Source organism: Haliotis cracherodii, unplaced genomic scaffold (assembly GCF_022045235.1).
Source record: "Haliotis cracherodii isolate W230 unplaced genomic scaffold, xgHalCrac1.p SCAF_6, whole genome shotgun sequence".
Classification (NCBI taxonomy): Eukaryota; Metazoa; Mollusca; class Gastropoda; order Lepetellida; family Haliotidae; genus Haliotis; species Haliotis cracherodii.
The window spans coordinates 34,857,698-34,882,393 of record NW_027266319.1 but is presented as its reverse complement, the minus strand read 5'-3'; the positions used below and the strand labels follow the sequence as shown (position 1 = coordinate 34,882,393).

The window sequence follows — 24,696 nt, the reverse complement described above, 5'->3', positions numbered from 1 at the left end:
CTAGAGACCTAGTCTAACCCGGATCTTCCTGGTTTGGTTCATGAATACCTGCTGTCAAAGCTTCTTGAACACAGTATGGTTTAATGTGTTGAATCTGCCTTTGTCTCTCTCTCTTTTATTTTTAAACAATTATATAGACTTTATATGAGGTTAATACAACTTTATATGAGGTTAATACATGTTATTTACCCGAAAACACCAATTTTGACTCCAGACTTCGCACTCGGTCAATACTGGTTTTTTTTCGGTTCCATAAAACAGGTCTTGACTTCATATAAAGTCTATAAATGTATAAAGTAGACTATCGCCAGAAGATCACCTTCCAAGAGGGATAGCCCATACCCTCTACTATTTTTTTTACGTCTTCAGACTATTAGAGCAGTTGGACAATCTCGTTAAAATCAGATCTTAGTGCTCAGTACCGCTGCACAAAGATCTGAGGACATTCCATTTATACAGGTCACGTCAGAACGACCTCGCATCCGACCAATCACAGTGTCGCTGACGAGATAGCAAAAGTGGAAGTCCGCATGTGTTTTCTGATCAAGCAGCTTCGAAATGGTTAACATGGGACTACACGAACGACAGTTCGCGAATGATTTCAAATACCAGACATGACATATCTCGCTTCTGTTGCTCTGCAGAGGGCGCACGTGTCTGTATTCTGTATATAGTGAGGAATGTTATATATACTGACGATCACAGGCCCGTGAACATCCGGGCTAGAATAGGCCTTCACCAACCCATGCTTGCCGAAAAAGGCGACTATGCTTGTCGTAGGAGGCGACTAACGGAATCGGGTGGTCAGGCTAGCTGTCTTGGTTGATGGCATCATGCATGTCATCGATCCCAATTGCTTGGATCGATGCTCATGTTGTCAATCGCTGGATTGTCTGGTCCAGGCTCAAATACTTACAGACCGACGTCATATAGCTGGAATATTGCTGAGTGCGGCGTTAAACAACTAACAAACAAACAAACTGACGATCACAAGTATTGCGGGGTCCGGAAGATCTTTATTGCACGTCTCTAAGTCGCATACAACGAATGCGAGTCGCTAAAGACATTGACTATAGTGATTCATTACAAAGCACAGCACCTCAAAGGGCCGACCGACAGTTATATGTTTGCTGCCGATCGGAAATAAAGTTCCAACCAGCTCACAAGAACACAGGAGTTGTGTTCATATTGAATCATAACGGCTGCACGAGTGTACGTTCTTTGTAGCTTGAACACGACAATATTGATTAACACTAGCGTACTCGTTCACCTGGACATGCCAGTATTGTTTTCACTAAAGCACTCGATCACCTGGTCATGTCAGTCATGTTTTCACTAAAGCACTCGTTTATCTGGACATGCCAGCTATTTTGTCTCTAAAGCACTCGATCACCTTGACACGCCAGTCATGTTTTCACTAAAGCACTCGTTCACCTGGACATGCCAGCTATGTTTTCACTAAAGCGGTTTTTTTTTAATTTCTTGGTTCATGTAACCGCTCATCAAAATCTTCACAGAGTGTGTTTACTTATTTATATTATTTTTGTTACATGCTTCAGTCTTTTTATTAAATTCCAACTGACAATAATTTTCAAGAATCGTGTTGTTGTTGTTGTTGTTGTTGTTGTTGTTGTTGTTGTTGTTGTTGTTGTTTTTAAACTTATGCATTTAAAATGTTTATATCATTTTCACCTCAGGCCCTATGGTTTTGGAAAACAAACTGCAAAAAACATAAACCAAAATGGCACAGGCTAGATACGCTGTCAGATCTCTTTTGAACACGCCTGTGAACAGAACGCAAGACATATCTATCAAATGAGACAATATATTACTTTCTAAAATTGATATTTTAGGTATCTTGAAAAAGAACGAAATGTAAAAAGTCACTGATAGCTATGAATGGGATGGTGCAGTGTCTTTCATTGTTTTTAGTATTCCACACAAGTAATTTGATTTAACTGAAAATGTTATTTAGCACAATCGCGTCTCGTCCATATGGCGATGTATTCCTCTGTGAACATCCAGTATGTTGGTGAAGATGCTGATGAAGGTGCTGGTGATAGCTATAGTTTCCCAGTTAATTGTTCGAGTAATATCAAAATAACATGACAGTTGAACAGTATTCAAGTATTATTAAGTATATATAGCTACCTTCTTCCTTTAACCATTCTTTTTTTGCGGATGTTTTTGTCTACTGAGATGGTTTGGCCTATTTAGCGGGTGTTTTTGTCGTTTTAGTTGGTTTGGCCTTTTTAGTGGGTGTTTTTGTCTTTTAATTTGGTTGGGCTTTCTTAGCTGCCGCTTTAGTGGTTTTGGTTTTGGTCTTTGATTTCATTACATCAGCTGTTTTTGCCATTTTTGAAGCGAGTTTACACTTAGAGATGACAGTATTCTTGATTGTCTTCTTCTTCTTTGGAGTCTTCGGAAGCATTTCGATACCCCTGATGAGAAAACTGTCTTTTTCAATGGTTCTGAAATTTTCACCCACTTTGTCGGGTCTGTTCCAGGCATAGTCAAATATTTCGTCGATCCGCTTGATAGTATACGGGAACCAAATGTTATTGCCTGGAGGGTACACAGCTCGCCTGACAAAGATCTGTCCTCCTCGTGCCACAACACTGCTCGCCGCCTGGAACACGCGTTTGTTCTTCAACAGGACTGAATCCCATCTTTCATGGTTCATAAACCCCTTTGAAGATGTAAACAGCGTCGCGTAGATGCGATTGGTTGCAGGAGGTCGTACGCCGAGTTCGTAGATAGCCATAATGCTGTGCTTCCAGTTGAATAGGTCTGCCATCACGTATCCGTTAGCACCTCTGAATATTCGTTTAATGAAGCGAAAAGACGTGGGTAGTGGTGAGTGGATCTTAGTCTTGACGGGGTAGATAGCGCGCTTCCAGTCCGTCCAGTTCATGTCGTTCAGCAAGGGATCTTCGCAGCGATCGTCGTTGGAGAATTTGAAGTCCCTGTCGCTTACACTTTCACGTAGGAACTTCTGAAATAATAATGAAATTAATTCATTCCAAGGGGATACCAACATGCTGTGGGATTTCGTGTCAGACCCCAAGTACTTCCTGACGACCTGTCATCATAGACGATAGCGTGGATATTTATGATATTTCCAGTAATTGGTTTGCCTGGTACAGACTATTTGCAGCACCTGCCCTAATAAAACTGAGACGTTGCAGCGCTTAAGAACATTCACTTATGGACGTGTTATCTGACTTAATGAAACAATATTCTTCATCTCCATACATTTAGGGGGAGGTTGCCCAGTTGATAAAGCGTTCGCTCGTCACACCGAATACCCGGGTTTAATTTCCAAAATTGGGAAATGGTTTGAAACTCACTTCTGGTGTCCCCGCCGTAATATTGCTGGAATATTGCTAAAGGCGGCGTTTAACCCTACTCAGTCAGTCACTCACTCACTCACTCCATACCTTTGATATGTTGATCTTTACCAAATGAAACATAGTATTCGTGTTTCCTCCTATTGATTTCTTTTTTGCTTTACGTTTGGTTTTCTCAGAGCCCTTGACCTCCGCCTTCACTGCTGCTTTCAGTATCGCCTTTTGGATGCCTGTCTTGGTTTCAAACAAGGACCTAGAGGGGACTTGCTTTAATGTCAGCCCAGGCGGGTCAGTGTCATCTCTCAGAGTCCCGAACAATCCCTCCAGATCTTTATTGATGGCCCCTCCCCCGTGGCGTCCCCGGACTTCATCCTCGTATGCCTGTAACACACAACAACGAACTCTCATTGTCTAGGTGTCACGTTACACAGATCTATACTGCAGCATCACATACAACCAGCCACCCTTACATGCCCACATCACAGCTACCAACCCTTACATACTCACATCACAGCTGCACATCCCTTACATACCCACATCACAGCTGACCACCCTTAGATGCCCACATCACAGCTACCAACCCTTACATACTCACATCACAGCTGTACATCCCTTACATACCCACATCACAGCTAACCACCCTTACATACACACATCACAGCTGAACATCCTTTACATACCCATATCATAGCTGAACATCCTTTACATACCCATATCACAGCTGACCAGCTCTAACTTACCCACATCACAGCTAACCACCCTTACATACACACATCACAGCTGACCACGTCTTACATACCCACATCACAGCTAACCACCCTTACATACACACATCACAGCTAACCACCCTTACATACCCACATCACAGCTAACCACCCCTTACATACCCACATTACAGCTAACCAGCTCTTACATACACACATCAAAGCTAACCACCATTACATACCCACATCACAGCTAACCACCCTTACATACCCACATCACAGCTAACCACCCCTTACATACCCACATCACAGCTGACTATTCTTACATGCCCACATCACAGCTAACCACCCTTACATACCCACATCACAGCTAACCACCACTTACATACCCACATCACAGCTGACCAGCTCTTACATACCCACATCACAGCTGACTACTCTTACATACCCACATCACAGCTAACCACCCTTACATACCCACATCACAGCTGACCAGCTCTTACATACCCACATCACAGCTGACCACCCTTACATACCCACATCACAGCTAACCACCCCTTACATACCCACATCACAGCTGACTACTCTTACATACCCACATCACAGCTAACCACTCTTACATACCCACATCACAGCTAACCACCCTTACATACCCACATCACAGCTGACCAGCTCTTACATACCCACATCACAGCTAACCACCCTTACATACCCACATCACAACTAACCACCCTTACATACCCACATCACAGCTGACCAGCTCTTACATACCCACATCACAGCTAACCACCATTACATACCCACATCACAGCTGACCACCCTTACATACCCACATCACAGCTAACCACCCCTTACATACCCACATCACAGCTGACCAGCTCTTACATACCCACATCACAGCTGACTACTCTTACATACCCACATCACAGCTAATCACCCATACATACCCACATCACAGCTGACCAGCTCTTACATACCCACATCACAGCTAACCACCCTTACATACCCACATCACAGCTAACCACCCTTACATACCCACATCAGAGCTAACCACCCCTTACATACCCACATTACAGCTGACCATCCCTTACATACCCACATCACAGCTGACCAGCTCTTACATGCCCACATCACAGCTAACCACCATTACATACCCACATCACAACTAACCACCCTTACATACCCACATCACAGCTGACCAGCTCTTACATACCCACATCACAGCTAACCACCCTTACATACCCACATCACAGCTAACCACCCCTTACATACCCACATCACAGCTAACCACCATTACATACCCACATCACAGCTGACTACTCTTACATACCCACATCACACCTAACCACCTCTTACATACCCACATCACAGCTGACTACTCTTACATACCCACATCACAGCTAACCACCCTTACATACCCACATCACAGCTAACCACCCCTTACATACCCACATCACAGCTGACTACTCTTACATACCGACATCACAGCTAACCACCCCTTACATACCCACATCACAGCTGACCAGCTCTTACATACCCACATCACAGCTAACCACCCCTTACATACCCACATCACAGCTGACTACTCTTACATACCCACATCACAGCTAACCACCCTTACATACCCACATCACAGCTAACCACCCCTTACATACCCACATCACAGCTGACTACTCTTACATACCCACATCACAGCTGACTACTCTTACATACCGACATCACAGCTAACCACCCCTTACATACCCACATCACAGCTGACCAGCTCTTACATACCCACATCACAGCTAACCACCATTACATACCCACATCACAGCTAACCACCCTTACATACACACATCACAGCTGAACATCCTTTACATACCCATATCACAGCTGACTACTCTTACATACCCACATCACAGCTAACCATCCTTACATACCCACATCACAGCTAACCACCCCTTACATACCCACATCACAGCTAACCACCCCTTTCATACCCACATCACAGCTAACCACCCCTTTCATACCCACATTACAGCTGACCACCCTTACATACCATGATGGATTTCTCCCTGACAGGTTTAACTGTAGTGGACGTTCGCTGTTTGGTCAGTTTACTGACCGGTTCATAAGGCGAGGCACGTGATGCATTACGTTTTATCCCCGGCATGTTAGGTTACCTACAACATAGAAAGGAACCAATACAGGCTACACTGTAAACAATCGACGTACATCACACATTGTGTATGTGTTTAGTATGATTAGCGTTTGTATTTATATGCCCATGTTTTGTAGGTGAATACAATTGTTTACAACTCCATTCCTCGGGGAAATACTGGTGTTTTACTCATAACTGTGAATTGTACACTTCATGTTCATCATAACACTCATACTTTGTTAAATAATAACACATAAATGCTTCTCTGAGAAACAAGTGCATTTGTCATGAGTAATATACCATTGCTGAATGGAATCAACGTAATGCTACGAACATTCACTTCAGACTAATTCATAAATGAAGGCGCGAGCTGAGAAAGAAATGCTGAATTTTCATCATCACTGGCTCCGAATCCCTGTTAGTGATCCCTGGTGTGTACCATACCCATGTTCGTAAGTTTTCACCAAAGTGATGAACAGAACTGAAACGCTGACCAATGAGATGTTTGTTTGTTTGTTTGTTTGTTTGTTTGTTTGTTTGTTTGTTTGTTTTAGCAGGTTGTCATTTCCTTGGGGCATGACATTCACTGTGCTGGCTGGAACTGACTGAGGTTTTAACTGGTTCACCATCTGTTGGTGTCATACATCCACTGTGCTAGCTGGAACGGACTTGAGTTATTTTGTTTGTTATTTAACGACGCACTCAGCAATATTCAAGCTATATGACGGCGGTCTATAAATAATCGAGTCTGGATCAGACAATCAGAGTGACATCATGAACATCGATCCACGCAATTGGGATACGATGACCATCAAACCAAGTCAACGAGCCTGACTACCCGATCCCGTTAGTCGCCACTTACGACAAGCATAGTCGCCTTTTACGACAAGAATGGGTTGCTGATGACCTATTCTTCCCCGGATCTGCACGGGTCACAATGCGATGTAAGCCTCAATGTGTGTAGTCTGGTACTGTACAAGTGTTCTACTGTCGGAATCGGAAATCAAACTAAATTTATATAGAAATGTTTTATCGTTACGCATGACTCGGACCTGCATTCAACGTCCAGTCCTTCTGCTTAACCCAGGAATCGGTTCCTAAAGAAAATGACCACACAAGATCAATAATAATCAACAAATTGAAATAAACAATTTTAATTTGCAATAAAACATAATCACAATGGCTTAAATAAAGCGAAGAGGCAGCTATAAGTAACAGGTCCTCTACGAATGTCCAAAATGTGTTGAACAGTTGAACGTCTTGAAAGAGGCATGTATCTGAGCTCGACCTCGGACAATCTTATCAAAGATGGCTCAACAGTGACGCTTGCGGTACAAACCCACCCAGTAACATAATTATGGCCGACTTATCTACAGTATTTGAATACCCGTGCAGTATATACCTGTGCTCAAGCATAGCTCGCATTAATCTAGAGTAACTCTGCAGATTTGTTGTCAGTGTCGCGGCGCCGAGGAGGTAGATTTTGTATTTTAGGCGAGGACACAAATCATGATTTAATAATGACGTTTCCCTATTTCATACAGCGAACATTTCTCTCTGTTTTCGGTCTATGTTTTATCAGTAAAATGACATAAAGTTCTGTAATTTTCAGAAATTTTCCCCGAGCCTATCTGGATATTTCCATGCTTCTCCCATCGAACAGGTTAATCAAACATAATTATACTTACCGTTGCAGCGAGTTATAAGGTTGTTTCGGCCGAGGTTGTGTTTCTAGGCAGGGGCAACGTGACCGCGATCTGGAGATCTCCGACTGAAACTGCATGTTAAGAAATAAAACATATGAAAAACGTCAGTTAGACAATGACAAATAATAATCTACAAAGAGCTGCATGTTCACATATACTGCTGTGTCCATTGACTGTTGTGTTATGCCGAGATCAACAAGCAGGATTCACCTGGTTCCCGTGAAGATCTAACTTCCGAGTCCGTGACCTGTGTATACGCGCGTTCCTATATACTATCAGGTATAATACCGAAAAATGGCAGCGTCTGCACAGAATAAAATAGATCTTGATAGTGTTCCTCGACACCTCGTTATAGCGCATTTTCGATATCAGGTGTGTTGCGGTGAAATGAATTGTTGTTGGTGATATATTTGAGTAGACGACACGGCAAATAGCCCTGGTACTGTGTGACATAGGTTGTTTAATTTTGCGCATGTGCGACAGCATTAATTGGCAATTTGACGTCACAATATATAAATATATAGTGAACCAGAGACTATATACCGTGAACAGATGTAGGCTGACAAAAATGCCTTAGGTATGTAAACTAAGAATGTTATGACGAAACACGCTTTAACAGTGATATTCTCGCATAAGTTCGTCCCTGTACTCTTATCTGGGGTGTCATAAGGGTTGGATATTTATAGACTAGCAGGACGTTGTATCTGGGAAGGCACTTGTCCGTTACTAGCCGGACTCTACTAACAGACCACTATCTGAAGTTATTTAACTTGATTTTAGACAGTGGTATATTCCCTTCGTGGATGACTCCCTTCGTTACAGTACACAAGAAGGGTGATATTGACGATGTTAATAACTAGAGAGGTATCGCTCCTGGAAGCTGATCGTCTAAATTAGTACCCTCTATTATAAACTCACGAATCACAACTCACATGGAATCATTTTGAACATTTCAAAATTTGATGCATCAGTGACGTCAATGACGTCAGATTCCCTCTTTTGATTTGTGTCATGTGTTTTGGGGTTTTGTTCAGATGAACTTTGCATTTAGTTTGTGACGGCTCATGTGCCCCTGTGCATTTATAACATTGGTGTCAAGCAGGGATGTGTCTGCAGCCCTACTTTCTTCAGTATGTACGTTAAAGACCTAAAGGATTATCCCGGGTGAGGTAAGTTTACCGCAGTCCTCCACCTGGCCCACCTACTGTTTGCTGATGTCTGTAGTCTGTTCATGCTCTGCTCGTTCTCAACTTAAAGTTAACTTGTCAAGATGCATCTCAGACTGGTGATTTTGGAAGGAAACATCACTGGACAGCATTACATTGTCCAATCTCTCTTACCCTGTTGTACTACCTTTCTTGCAACAGACAGGACAGTTCCAAGACACAATCTTACCTTGGCCAGCACAATCACCTGACTTGTCACCTATAGAACTATAGAACTTGTGCGTGTGGGATCACCTTGGTGAGGGCACGGCAATTAGAGCACGGCAAGGTCGCCCTTATAACAAGGATAAGTCAGGCCATCTGTGAAGAGTGGTGTGATCAGACGTATCACATCTTCTCATGGACGAGTTGGGGAGTGCATTGGTTCCCGTGGTGGGCATACACAATACTGACAATTGTGACATCCTAAAGATTAAATTGAGTTTCATGTGCTGATTTGGATCTTGATGGTTGATCGAATACTGAACAACACACCCCATCCTCCAAACTGTGGACACAATACCTTCTTGTTTTTTATCATTCTTTGCATATAAAATTCATGTCTTTTAACAATTATACAAGTATGTTTATGTTGTATTGTTTACCAAGTAAGAGAAAATGATGCTTAATGGGCATTTCACATCACTGTCAACAACTGTTTCAGTCATATCACAGCGGGACAAGTGGAGTCAATAACCTTGTCTTGGGACATTTTCCTATGCTGATATATTGTTTTAATTGCACCCATTGTGTCATACAGAGTTGAGGTATTGGGCTGCAGATTTTTCTATTCAACTATTCAAAATTTTACATCTAAACTTGGTACATTTGTTTTTATCAAGAGCTGAAGTGGTGCCTTGTGCTATTTAGGAATTATTAAAAATAATTTCATCCTGTTTCCGTGGCAACTAGTTTGACTTTGACTCTGTCCATAGTGGTGTGTTTGTCCGGACCATTTCTCTAAAACAAATAGGTACTCTTTCTGGAAACTGTGTACCCACAAAGTTCAGGTTGTCAACAGGTGCCTTTTGCTATTGAGGTACTTTTATATTTTATATATATTTCCGTGTCCATGGCAACAAGTTTGACTTTGACTCCGTTCATATTGGTGTGTAGATGACATAGAAATACAAAGTTTCGAATACCAATTCCATGGTATTTCTTTGAAAGGTCAATAACTACACTTGTATACGGACAGACAGATTAGACAGAAATTCTCTATTCAAGTTGGACTTAAAGTAACAGTCAGATGACTTTCTTTCGCACTTGTGAGGGCCGGGGGAATTTGTCACCTTCTGGTGACTCTTGTTTGTTTTTTAAGATTAATTTGTTAAACTAACTGTTAAATATCGATGACGGATGGATCTTGTTGAGTGTAGGATTTCGGTTTTATCACTTTTATCGGTGTCAAGCTTAATGTGGGAGGAAAGCCCATTTAGTGTAGTTTGTATAATTATTAAATCTCACTTTGGCAGGTGTTCGCTGTGACGAGCGGTCGCTTGAACGTGCTGGCAACCTCACTGCCCCTGCTGCTTTGGTGAAACCGACGAGCACAGGTATGGCATCATCCAATCGAGAAACTGGGTTTCTAGAGATCGAGGGGCACGGGTGGCCCAGTCGTCTAAGGCGCCGCGATTCGCTGTACAGAGTTGTGTCCCTTGGGCACGCCAGAAACCTACAGATTGTGGGTTCGAATCCCCGTTCGCCCCGATTATGTTTCTAGGTTTGTCAGCACCATACCCGTGCTCGTGGGTTTCACCGAAGTGGTAAACGTCTGAGACCTACATCACTTCGGGCTTTCTTCCCACATTTAGCTGACACGCCGTGATATAACTGGAATACTATTAAAAGCGGCGTTAAACCCAACTCACTCACCCACTCATTCTAGAGAACGAGTATCAGGAAAATATATTTGTGTTGGTGGCTGGTTGTAATTTCTGCATCACTGGTGTACTTACAAGGGTTGTCATCATAGATATTTATGATGTTGAAGAAGAAGAAGAAGAAGACGGGAGTTTCTTTTCGATTACATATTTTAGTCTACAAAAACACGAAAAAACAACAATTAAACAAACATACTACAACAGACACTGCTGCCTTGACAATGTACACGCAATTACTTATCAATACTTGATACTGGACAATAATTAAGTTAATCCACTATTAAAATTAATCCACTATTTTAAACGGTTGGCCTTATTAATCAAACACTGAACAATATGCACCCATTCGCCTGGACATGCCAGTTATTTTGTCACTAAAGCACTCGTTCACCTGGACACGCCAGTCATGTTTTCATTAAAGCACTCTTTCACCTGAACATGCCACTCATGTTTTCACTCATGCCCTCGTTCACCTGGACACGTCGGTCATGTTTTCACTAAAGCACTCGTTCACCTGGACATGCCAGTCATGTTTTCACTGAAGCACTCGTTTACCTGGACATGCCTGCTATTTTGGCACTAAAGCATTCGTTCACCTGGACACGCCAGCTATGTTTTCACTAAAGCACTTGTTCACCTGGACATGCCAGTCATGTTTTCACTAAAGCACCTATGCACCAAATTTGTCACTAAAGTACCCATTCACCTGGACATGCCAGCTATGTTTTCACTGAAGCATTCGTTCACCTGGACACGCCACTCATGTTTTCACTAAAGCACCCATTCACCTATTTTGTCATGAAAATACCCATTCACCTGGACATGCCAGCTTCGCTACAGTATTCAAGGGTCTTTTTTCCCCGCCGAGCCAGTCAACTCACTTCCTTAATTAATTAAATCCTTCTCTTTATGAGTTATCATTTTTTTCATTTTATTCTTATTCCAAACTACAATACATTCAGGAATCATGTTGTTTTTAAATCCATGCATTTAATTCTGCATCGTTAGATTGCTTCCACCTAGGAACGTATGGTTTGGGAAAACAAACCCGTAAACCAGGTAATGAAGACAAAAGGCTCAACGTGCTGACTTCAGAATGTGCAAAAACAAAAACAAAGATGGCTCTGGCAAGACATATACAATCAGATCTCTTGTGAAAACGTGTGTGAACGCACGACATTTTCTATCAAACGGGACAATATATTGCTTTCTAAATGCAGTATCTTTAAAAAAACGGAAACAAAAACAGCCATTGCTTGTTATGAATGGGGTGGTACAATGGTCTTTCATTGTTGTGCATCAGTATTCCAGTTGTGCGTCAGTATTCCACACTGGTCATGTGATTTCACAACAATGTAATTATTTAGCACTATGGCATCTAGCCCCCATGGCCATGTATTCCTCTGTGAGCATCCAGTATGTTGGTCGTGTACTGGTGCTCTAGTATCCCTGATGATCGTTCAACTCTCAATTGCAACTGAACAGTATTCGAGTATATTCAGTCTATTTAGCTGCCTTCTTCCCTTTGCCTTTCCTTTTTTTAGTGGGTGTGTTTGTCTTCTTGGTAGGTTTGGCTTTTTTAGCGGGTGTTTTTGTCTTTTTAGTTGGTTTGCCCTTTTTAGCTGCCGCTTTAGTGGTTTTGGTTTTGGTTTTGGTCTTTAATTTCTTTACAGCAGCTGCCTTTGTCTGTTTAGATGCGCGTTTACCCTTCGAGGGGGCAGCTTTCTTGGGTGTGGTCTTCTTTTCGGGAGTCTTCCGAACCTTCCGGACTCCGCTGATGAGAAAATTACTTTTTTCGATCGTTCTAAAGTTTTCAGCGGCTCTCTTGGGCCGGTACCAAGCATAGTCAAATACTTCCTTGATGCGCTTTGTAGCATCCGCGAACACAGTGTCGTCACCGCGAGGGAACACAGCTCGCCTGACATAGATCGTTCCTTTCTCCCACACAACACGGATCACAGCCCGGTACACGCGCTTGTTCTTCAAGAGGAATTCATACCATCCTTGATAGTTACTAAATCCCTTTGAAATTTTAAACAGCGTCGTGTAGATACGCTTCCGACGGGTACGAGGGGGTCGGACGCCGAGTTCGTAGATTGCCTGAACATCGTGCTCATAGTCGAATATATCCGACAACAAGTGTCCGTTAGTACCTTTGAATACCCGCCTGGTGATGCGGCAATTCTTGGGCTGTCGGCCAACCATTGGCCATTCCACGGGGTAGATGGCACGCCTCCAATCCGTCCAGTCGATGTTCTTCAGAATGGCATCTGCAAAGTCGCCGTCCTTGAATTTCTTGTCGCTTACATTTTCACGAAGGGCCTTCTGAAATAAAATATCAGTTTTGAATTAGAGATCACTGAATCATTTTAAGTGGCCATGTTTGTATTTGAGATTCAAATGTAATTGCGCATGTACCCCATGAATACCCCGTAAGATCTGCCTAAATGGAGGGATCCGTTACTTGTCTGGTTGCTTGTCATCATACATGATAGCGTGGATCGATACTAGTGCACTTGTCTGACTTCATGACAAAATGTCTCGTTTCCTTACCTTCTTTTTCTTCGTCTTCCGCCTCGGCTTTCTCGTTTTCTTTGCTCCTGTTTTTGCCTTAGGTTTGTTTTTTCCGGCGCCCTTGACCTTCTTAGCCGCGCCTTTAGCTTTTACAACCGCTTTCAATTTCTTCAGAGCTGAGGCGCTCGAGGCGCCCTTCTTGGCCCCAAACAAGGACAAAGTGGGGATTTTCTTCAAGGACGGGGATAGTGTCAGCCCAGGCGGGTCAGTGTCATCTCTCAGAGTCCCGAACAATCCCTCCAGATCTTTATTGATGGCCCCTCCCCCGTGGCGTCCCCGGACTTCATCCTCGTATGCCTGTAACACACAACAAGGAACTCTCTATGTCTAGGTGTCACGTTACACAGATCTATACTGCAGCATCACATACAACCAGCCACCCTCACATACCCACATCACAGCTAACCACCCTTACATACCCACATCACAGCTGAACATCCCTTACATACCCACATCACAGCTAACCACCCTTTCATACCCACATCACAGCTGTACATCAGTTACATACCCACATCACAGCTGAACATCCCTTACATACCCACATCACAGCTGACCACCCTTACATACCCACATCACAGCTAACCACCCTTACATACCCACATCACAGCTGAACATCCCTTACATACCCACATCACAGCTAACAACCCTTACATACTCACATCACAGCTGACCATCCCTTACATACCCACATCACAGCTGAACATCCCTTACATACCCACATCACAGCTGACCATCCCTTACATGCCCACATCACAGCTGACCATCCCTTACATGCCTACCATCCCTGACCATCCCTGTATCACTCACTCACCTCGAGGAAGTCCGCTCCCCTCTCCCTGTAGCAGATAGCCATAATCATGTCGAAGATGTTGGAGAACTGATCCAGTTGCAAGTGGCGACCCAGAGTGATGCGGGTCATTCCTTTGAAGAAGGCTTCTGTCTCACTGTTTGACCCGGACTGTACACCATAGATGCGGACGCCCTGTAAGAAGAAACGTCACAATTGGTTAACCTACTCGTTTACCTTGACAAGAAGTGGAAAATTAAATGACTTAATGCTGATTACAACTGACTGTATTATTTTATAATCGACTTTGGATTTTCCACCTCCTATAAACTTACATGTCATTCCACAACTGACATTGTGTTCACTAATAAGACTATTACATTGCACATTTTAACAGTGACTGTACTTTGTGTGCGTGACGTGTATATCCCACATACCATATCTCTCAGAGCCCTGCACTCTGTCTTCCAGTCAATGTTCTCCTCATTCTGAGGATCATCCGCCTCGTGGGGGGTGGCGTCCCCAATCATCACCAGGGAACGCTGACTCCCTGGAGTCCAGGACAGAACGCTCTGACAGCGTCTCAGCACCACCTCGTAGGCCTCGGGGAAGTCACCTCCTCCGGTACGCTTTACGTCTTTAACGAACTTGCAGATCTCGGGGGTGGAGGCGCCGAAGTCAATCCACTGAACAACGTAGTTGCTGGCGTCGCAGTAGTCGCCATGGGCGAAGATGCCGATGCGAATGCCAGGGATATCTGCCTGGAGACGCTGAACCATGTCCTGGATTTGGCTCCGGACCTGGTCCAGACAGCTGCCAAAACAAGAACATAGTGCTTAGTACTAACAAGTTAACTATAAAGGCGACAGTCTGTAGTCTCGCTCATTGTTTTGCCCTTCAGGAGAAAGAGATTTTCCACAGATATCTAGATTTTCTCGACACGCGTAAAGCAAGGTTATTTATCTTTAGAAATTTATTGGCTTGATTATGTTCCAAGCCCCGAGAGAAACAACAAAATGTAGTCAACAGTTTAAAATGCCAACAAACACAGCCACTTAGCAAAAGTGGCATTTCTATTCCAATATTGTCCAACTGTTCCACATGGTTTCTAAATCTGTAAGAATCAATGTCCTGTTGTATAACTCCAGTTGAATATATTCCACACAAAGTCTTAACTCAGAGCCTTCTAAAAACCTTCCAAGGAACATACCTTTTCTGATATGCAATTGTTTCAAATGAAATGAAGTTTCAGCTTTCAGTATGGTCGATCAAAGTTAAATCTAGCTCAAAATTTAAAACTATTGCAAATGTTTTTTAAGCCCCTTCACTAACTACACATGAGCCAAACATAATGACCGAGTAATGGCCATAAATAGCCTGCTATGGAGGTCATATCAAAAATCGGATTCATACCTCTTGAACAAATTCAGGCGTTATATTTAGTTGGGACATGTTTGTGAAGTTTCAGCTTTGGCCCAGCGGTTTTTTAAAAGATGGTTACACGTGCCGTCGGACGCCAGACAAGCAGGCTACGACATAAGCTCACTTGACTTTAAATCAGGTTGGCTACAAAATGGTCGACCCCCTCACCTGTACATGGAGCCTGTCGTATCAAATGAGAAGACGATCTCCATGAGGCCCCCAGGTGGAAGGGGGATGTCCACCACGACTGCACCGTCACCATCCGCGTCATCATCAGCAGCTGCAGCGTCTTCAGCGGCGGCATTGATGAGGCTGGCAGACTTCTCCTTCGTCAGCGACGGTTTAGACAGAGATTTACAGAGACTGAGAACCTTCTCCAAAGCGACTCCAGTTTCGGACCCCGCTTTCGACGACACAGACGTGGACTTGGACGACGACTTGCTGAGAGATGGGACGTCTCCACCGCCGATGACGATGCTGCCTCCTCTGCTGATGCTCTTACAGATGAGAAGCGTCTTGGTATTGGTGGATGTCTTAGATAATTCCTTACTTATTGCAGCAGGTGCTTCAGAGAAACTGGTGGTACGACCGACAGTTGACCCTGAAGCAAGCCGGGTCAAGGTCGTAACTCTATCGTCACCTTCAACGATGGACGCGGTTTTAGGCAGTGAAGGGGCAGTAACGACCTCGCCTACAACAACAGACCCTTTCTTTGACAAACTCTTCTTGCCAGAGAGAGGTGAAGCCGACTCGGCTTCTTTGTCTTCGAGGGTAAGGGTGGGGGCCCTTCTCAATCCCGGGGGAGGGGACGCATCTCCTGAATCCCCGGGGGTGGCGCTTTCTTTTGTCGTTTTTCTTTTAAGACTTGGCCATTTTGGTAGAGGCAGCGGTGGTCGGATGGTGGATTCCTCCCTGACAGGTTTCACTGTAGTGGACGTTCGCTGTTTGGTCAGTTTACTGACCGGTTCATAAGGCGAAGCACGTGATGCCTTACGTTTAATCCCCGGCATGTTGCTAGGTTACCTACAACATAAAGAGAAAACCAATACAGACTGGGTAATCAATCGATGCACGTGTGTGTGTGTGTGTGTGTGTGTGTGTGTGTGTGTGTGTGTGTGTGTGTGTGTGTGTGTGTGTGTGTGTGTGTGTGTGTGTGTGTGTGTGTGTGTGTGAGTGTGTGTGTGTCTGTATGTCTGTCTGTTTAGTATGTGCTTCAAACCCAGCACAGAATCTGTTCATGTTTTACGGGAAAACGCCATTGTATATCACTATATACCTTGAGAAAATACTGGCGTTATCATAATTGCGTTATGTGAACTTCAAGCTGACGCTCACTGGCATCATGCCACTCTCACTTTGTCAGCACAGCGATGTTGCGTTCGCTCTTGACGGGAGAGGCCTAGGTTCAAATCTACTTGGGAGATCAGTAGTGTTATTTTTTATAATAAAAAAATAGTTGTAAAATAGTCAACTTGTTTAAAATCATATTGATATCTGCTTTGGTCGCTCTATACTGTTCTCGGTATAACTTGAGCAACACTTCATATACATACGAGATTACTGTTACGGGAAACTAACGTTGATGCGAGATTCTGATGTCGAGATATCAAACAGATGACCATATTTGGCAGGATGATTTAAAAACATTACTCCACCGTGGACTTATTTGAAGAATAAAAAAACATGCAGGAAGCTCTCCAGCTACACCAACTGCATAAATACATGTACATGTAGTACAGTAATCAGTTTCAAACAATGGTCTCCACACGAAGCTAGGATTGAGAATCTGTCGAGGGTATGCATCATGATGGTCAACTGGACCCTACACGGAGCTAGAATTGAGAATCTGTCCAGGGTATGCATCATGATGGTAAACTGGGCCCTACACGAAGCTAGAATTGAGAATCTGTCCAGGGTATGCATCATGATGGTAAACTGGACTCTACACGAAGCTGGGATTGAGAATCTGCCCAGGGTATGCATCATGATGGTAAACTGGGCCCTACACGAAGCTAGAATTGAGAATCTGTCTAGGGTATGCATCATGATGGTAAACTGGACTCCACACGAAGCTGGGATTGAGAATCTGTCCAGGGTATGCATCATGATGGTAAACTGGACTCCACACGAAGCTTGGATTGAGAATCTGTCTAGGGTATGCATCAGAATGGTAAACTAGACTCTACACGAAGCTGGGATTGAGAATCTGTCTAGGGTGTGCATCGTGATGGTAAACTAGTCTCTACACGAAGCTAGGATTGAGAATCTGTCGAGGGTATGTATCATGATGGTAAACTAGACTCTACACGAAGCTAGGATTGAGAATCTGTTTAGGGTGTGCATCATCATGGCAAACTGGACCCTACACGAAGCTAGGATTGAGAATCTGTCTAGGGTGTGCATTAGGATTGTAAACTGGGCCCTACACGAAGCTAGGATTGAGAATCTGTCTAGGGTGTGCATCAGGATGGTAAACTGGGCCCTACACGGAGCTAGAATTGAGAATCTGTCTACGGTATGCATCGTGATGGAAAACCAATATAACATTGAATAATCGGGGGTGCAGACGGTCAGGCTTGAGCGTTCCTTGGCGGCCATCAAACATGTCATATACCACTGCTGTAAGGCGTCAGCTCAACGTTACGAACATTCGCTTCAGGTTAGGTAACATTAACAAACACCCACGGCTCGAAAATAAATACTTATTTTGGGGCATAGAGATCATTCATTTTAATATACGCCAGGCTAAATGAAAAAGTGTAATGTTAAGAAATGCCTATCTGTTCACGGTGCTCTTCAGCGACAGAACACACAAACATCGCATACAAGTACAAGGTTTGTCCAAACTTCTGTAAGAACACAAGCAAATTGAAGCATCGACCAAAGATAACTTCAGCTATGAAGAATCTCCCTGGGAGTGTTATCATCATGGGTTCGAATCCCAGATTCGCCGTGATAATGATTCCTGATTTGTGAGAACCATGCGTGTCTGCAACTCTTCACCAAAGTCAGAACGCCGTGATAGAGCTGAACCACGGTTCAAAGCTCACTCACTGAAGGCAGTCTGGCGCTACGTATGTGTACTACATTCGGAAATCGATTTCAATCCAAATAGATAAAAATGTCTTTTCGGGATGCATGACCGACACCTAAACGGCATCGTAGGTATGCAGCCTCGAGTCACTACGTGGCTGAAAAATTGCTGATGTGACTTTAAAATTAAACTCGCTCACTCGCCCATTCTATTTTGATCAAAATCAAAATAGAATGGACAAGAAAACATTTCATGCGATGCATCAACACGGCGGCCAACTCTTTATTCGTCAAATCATATTTACAATGAAATAATGTTCCAATATATTTAATCAAAACAGGCAAGAGGTTAACCACTGTAGAAGTGAAGTCTATAACTTGTAGTGCATGTGTAGAATAGACATAATATAAGTCTATAACTTGTAGTGCATGTGTAGAATAGACATAATATAAGTCTATAACTTGTAGTGCATGTGTAGAATAGACATAATATAAGTCTAGAACTTGTAGTGCATGTGTAGAATAGACATAATATAAGTCTAGAACTTGTAGTGCATGTGTAGAATAGACATAATATAAGTCTAGAACTTGTAGTGCATGTGTAGAATAGACATAATATATTACTGTATGTGTGCAGCTAGCTGGAGTCCTGGGATGACCGGCCGGTGACCGGATGAGGTCAGCGGTCAGGGACATCAACCTTCGCCTGGGGTGAGTTGGGCAGCGAGAGCTATCCCTCAGAATAAAGTGGTGAAAAACATCGCTGTGTGGTCGTAGTTTTCACCAATGTTGGTTGTAAACTTGAGTAAACTTCTGATCAATTGTGTAAAATAAATAGAAATGCATGTACTTTCTATTCATTTACCCATAAGTCCCAGACACTGTTCAGAAAACTATTACAAATAGAAAATAAAATGTAATATCAACACAGACACATTTTGAAGCAAATAGTTACCCTCGTTCGAGTGAATTATTCGTTCACTAGTGCTACTTTAATATTTTCAGTATTGTTCTGCCTCACATGCGGTTACCTACCGTACTTTCCGATTTCATAAACTCCGTTGGAACCCCGTGGAATAAGAGCGGTATACTGTTCAGATCACGGGTCTCCTTTCATCAATATATTGTGACAAATTTTCTAAAATTCGGTAAAAATGAAAATGAACTACTAACAACATGACAGGAAAGTGTAAAACACATATACCCAAAGTGAATTGTCACAGACAAATGTAGACAAAATTAAAACTGCATGAATTTCATGATGATTATACAATTTCTCATAAACCCTATGTCTCAACATACTTTTAACAGAACTATTACGAATAAATAAAATACACTGAATAATCGAAGACAACTGAAGAGGGACGCAAGGGTTAACAAATTGCCGTATTCGACGTAATAAGCGCCCCATTCTAATAAGCGCCCATTTGCTAATATATTGGCTAGTGAACAATCCCAATTAGCACCTCTTCCGATTGATCAATGTTCACAAGACTTATTTATTCGCGTACAATACGCACTCAAGTGTTATATGCACCCTTAATTATGGGCAATTAAATTCTAGAAAAATATATCTGTCGTACATAAACATTTCAGGCTGTCAGCATAAACCACGACATTTTTCTTTCTACTTTTTTTTCACCAAAATAATATTCTAATAAGAGCCCCCTTTTTCTAATTTTGAGAGCTCCCTGGCCATGGGCGCTTATTACGTCGAAAACGGTACTTAGGTCCTACCTGTTAGTATATAACTATGTACGACTTATGACTGAAGCTTTTATCTGTACGAAATACGTGTGTTCCAATATAACTCGAATTAACCTAGGGTAGACCTTCTGGTATATAGTCAGTGCAGAGCCCCTGGAATATAGGTTTTGTATTTTAAGTTGAATACAGTGTTTATTTTATTCCATGTCGTTTCCTTATTTAATAAAGTGAACATTGTTTTTTTCTGTTTACTGCCAGGTTTTCAGTGTAAACAAAATACATAGGGTAAACAATTCGTTCCCGGGTCTGTCGTGATATGTTCCTGATCTCTCACCCATCAGACGGCTTAATCTTGGCAAAAACTTGAAAACTCGCATTGCAGGAAAATATATAAAGAGTGAAAGAGAGAGAGAGAGAGAGATTTTTTTAAAAGCTTAGGCAAGTCTAGATCAAACTAAACCAAGTCTAGTTTCCTATGAAAACAGCAGAAAAGGATAGGTTCTTTTGAAGTAAAGCAATTATAATTATTTTAATGTTTTCATTGACTAATTGTTAGTCCAATTTCTTGCTGGCTGTGTATTATATCGAGAAGTCCTATTATTATTAACAACTCCATTTATTAAACTATAAAACTACAAACTGTGAAACACAAACTAGTTTTTTGCATAATATTTACGAAAAATAAATATAACCGTGCACCTATGTTGGAATAAATAAATGAGCTCATAAACTTCTTCTTTTTTAAATGGCTGATCTTAAACTAAAATTATCCCCACCCCACAATAAAAATGAAATGGCTGCACCCTCATACTTATCCTTGCACAGGGCTTTGATTATTCACATTGACAAATGCTGATAACAGCCACTACATTATGAGGTAAGCATTGTTGGTGATGTGCTCTAACATACGGAATATGACGAAGTACGGCGGGCTGTGTGCCGGGGTGTACTATATGTGTGTAACTAGCGGACACCTTGGCGTCGTCTTCACTGCCGGGTTCTCCCTAGTATTTAAGTATGGATTATTAACAAGCACATGCAGCACGGGGATGAAACTGTTAGTGTTTTATCGAGGTGCATGTTGGAAAAACGTTACCGTGAAATAACCCACACAAATTCAACATTCCAAAATGGAGGTTTATCAGTGGGTTAACGTGACCGCGATCTGGCGATTCCCCACTGAAACTGCATGTAAAGATGTAAAACAAATGAAAAAAAGAAAATTAAACAATTAAAAATAATAACAGGTAAGATTAGCGTCCATGTCATTGAGTATAACTTTGCCAGTGCCACGCCCCTCTACAAGAAGCTGTATGTTCCCAGCGATAGTTTGCATATACTGCTGTGTCCATTGTCTGTTGTGTTATACCGAGTATCAACAAGCAGGACTCACCTAGTTCCCGTGGAGATCTTACTTCTGTTTTCCGTGTCCCGCATACGCGTGCGTTCTTATATACTATCAGATGTAATCGTAAAAACAAGCAGCGTCAGCACAGGTTAAAAATTAGATCACGTAAGAAAACAAGTCTGAGCTTGCTGAGTTGCTCAATCGAGCCTGAAGTGCCTCGTTATAGCGCGTGATCGATGTCCGTCCTATAACACAGTATCTAGCAAATATCTGCCGGGAGTGTATTTGCGGAGGGGGACTTGTTGGACTTCTATATGTTTATCAAGTCTGAACAAAAAGAAGAAGCACATCGGTGCGTGTAAACATGGCGTTAAAATGAGAAAGTACTGCAAACAGCCTCGGTGAGGCTTGGGTTTTTTGTTTTGCGCATGCGCGATGACCTTAGCTGATACTGTGACGTCACACATTCTCGACATAATAATATATGTATGTATACATATAGATTAATTTTACAAAACTAGCGTATGTGTTTTCGTAACTACGGTCCTACAAACTCACTATTGTAATATTTGGCGGTGTCAAATGTAGTAATTGATATTGATACAATTTTATGTCAAGTACTTTAATGCTGTATTTGAAACTGGAATATTTCCTGAATCGTGGCTAACTGGTAATATTAAACCCATTTTGAAGAAAAATGGTAACCCTACGAATCCCGCCTCACATCGACAAATTAATATATTGAGCTGTTTTGGTAAATTGTTTACTAATATACTACACGACAAATTAACTACATTTTATGACCATTATGAATTAATTTCCCATGATTAGTCTGGTTTCAGAAAGGGCTTTTTTTCTACAGTAGATACTGTTTTCATACTGCAATATCTTATCAATCGAATGCAGCAAAGAAAAGAAGAAACTGTGTTTTCATAGATTTCTCGAAAGCATTTGACAAGGTCGGGAGGGCTGGTCTCTGGATGAAATTGAGAAACACGGGTGTGAAAGGAAAATACTCTGATACAAAATATGTACAAAGATATATAATCCTGTGTTATGGTAAAAAGAGACAAATCTGATTTCTTCCCATGTATTAGTCCTGCACCATGACCGTGGAATATATTTATTGTATGAAAAAATAATAATCTAGAAATGCATACAAAAGCAAGTCTAGCCAGCTCAAGCTAGCTCTATTCCACAAATCAGCATAGGGAAAAAAAAATTTTAGATTCAAGAAGGATATTGTGTAATATAAGATTTCAGAGACTAAATACTCTGATACAAAATATGTACAAAGGTATAAAATCCTGTGTTATGGTAAAAAGTGACAAATCAGATTTCTTCCTATGTATGTATGGGGTAAGGCAAGGAGAATATGTGTCCCCACATCTGTTTTCATTTTTTGTCTGAAGGACTTGGAGTCCTTCGTCAAGCAAGTAACAACTCCCCTTGGTTGAATCATGTTACATATATTCTATGTCAATGCGGTTTGCCTGATGTATTTGAAGACCTTCATGTATTACAGAAGTTTAGATCATCGCAAAAGGTGAATTGATGTTAAAAGACCAGTTTCTGCAAATATGGGCGAGTGATGTGGAAATATTCAACTAAAGGTATATATTATAAGGTCATAAAGGACTCGTCCTCTTTCGGAATTATCTACTTCTTCCAGGCGATATCTCTAAACCCATCCTTTATTTTGAAACAAGTAATCATAGACTCCCCATAGAAACTGCATGGCTAAACCTCCTACGTGAACAGAGACTGTGTACTTTTTGTGATTCAAATTTAATTGGAGATGAAGTTCATTATTTATTTAAATGTCCATACTTTATATATGATCGTAAATCATTCCTAAAAAGATTACTTCTGTATATGGCCTGTATACAGTATATGTTCTCAAACAACAGGACCGTCTCCGTGGTCTAGTGGTAGAGCGTCCGCCCGGAGAGCGGAAGGCCCGGTGTTCGATCCCCGACCGCGTCATACCAAAAGACGTTAAAAGATGGTGCTTGTTGTTACCCTGTCTGGCGCTCGGCATTAAGGGGCTAAAACAAGCACTGGTCGGCTCGGAGTCAGTATACTGTGTCTGAGTGGGGTATTCATATTAAACTGCGGCATGGTATCTCAGTGAGCTAGCACTATAAATCAGCATGAGTGCGGGCTAGTACAAGCAGCCACACACACACACACACGTGCATGCACGTCGCTATATAAGTGCAATAATCTTGGACGCGACGTTAAACCCCATTTCACCTCACCACCTCAAACAACAATATCTCAACAATAGGGAAGTTCTCTTAAAACAAATTAATATGAAATTCAAATAATACATTGTCATCTTGCCGTTCATTCTATATATTGCACTTTTCTATTTGCAGTCATTTGAGTAAGAAACACCTCCTGGGGGTAAAGTACACATCGCAGATTAACCTTGCGAGTAAGCAGTACTTAGCCGATATCCAAAGATCCGTGGACTTCTATACCCAACCGGCACCCTACAATACACCAACACAATTAAGGGTTGCACGGCCGAGATATATTAATGCGACTGCGTAAACATACATGTATTAGATGTTCCATCTATGAGATCTTACACACATGGAATCGTACAATAATTAATCACAAATTAACATGTTTTTGCCCGACACGTAAAACAGAGGAAAGCAACTCCTTAGAGAAAGACTCTGGAACCGCGTTCCCTCAACGACTGCACACAGCAACTATGGAGGGTTTACAGTATACATGGGATCTGTTGCAGATATACATGAACACCTGAAACTGATATTTAAAGAATAATGACATATAAATATGTATATGTTCAGAGCTGTTGTAAT

The 24,696-nt window shown here is 42.1% G+C and overlaps 1 protein-coding gene and 1 pseudogene across 1 annotated transcript; both read right to left on the bottom strand.

The window, feature by feature from the left end:
* Window positions 1–1,700: 1,700 nt before the first annotated feature.
* On the bottom strand, window positions 1,701–7,940 carry LOC139446378 (uncharacterized; annotated as a pseudogene).
* Window positions 7,941–11,138: 3,198 nt separating this feature from the next.
* Window positions 11,139–22,202, bottom strand: LOC139445644 (uncharacterized). Its single transcript, XM_071226833.1, has 6 exons — window positions 21,905–22,202; window positions 15,940–16,794; window positions 14,787–15,162; window positions 14,374–14,544; window positions 13,542–13,859; window positions 11,139–13,313 (listed from the first exon to the last, which is right to left on the bottom strand). The coding sequence occupies exons 2-6, from the start codon at window positions 16,779–16,781 to the stop codon at window positions 12,492–12,494; spliced, it is 2,529 nt and encodes an 842-aa protein (XP_071082934.1). The 5' UTR covers window positions 16,782–16,794; window positions 21,905–22,202; the 3' UTR covers window positions 11,139–12,491.
* Between the last annotated feature and the right edge of the window lie 2,494 nt (window positions 22,203–24,696).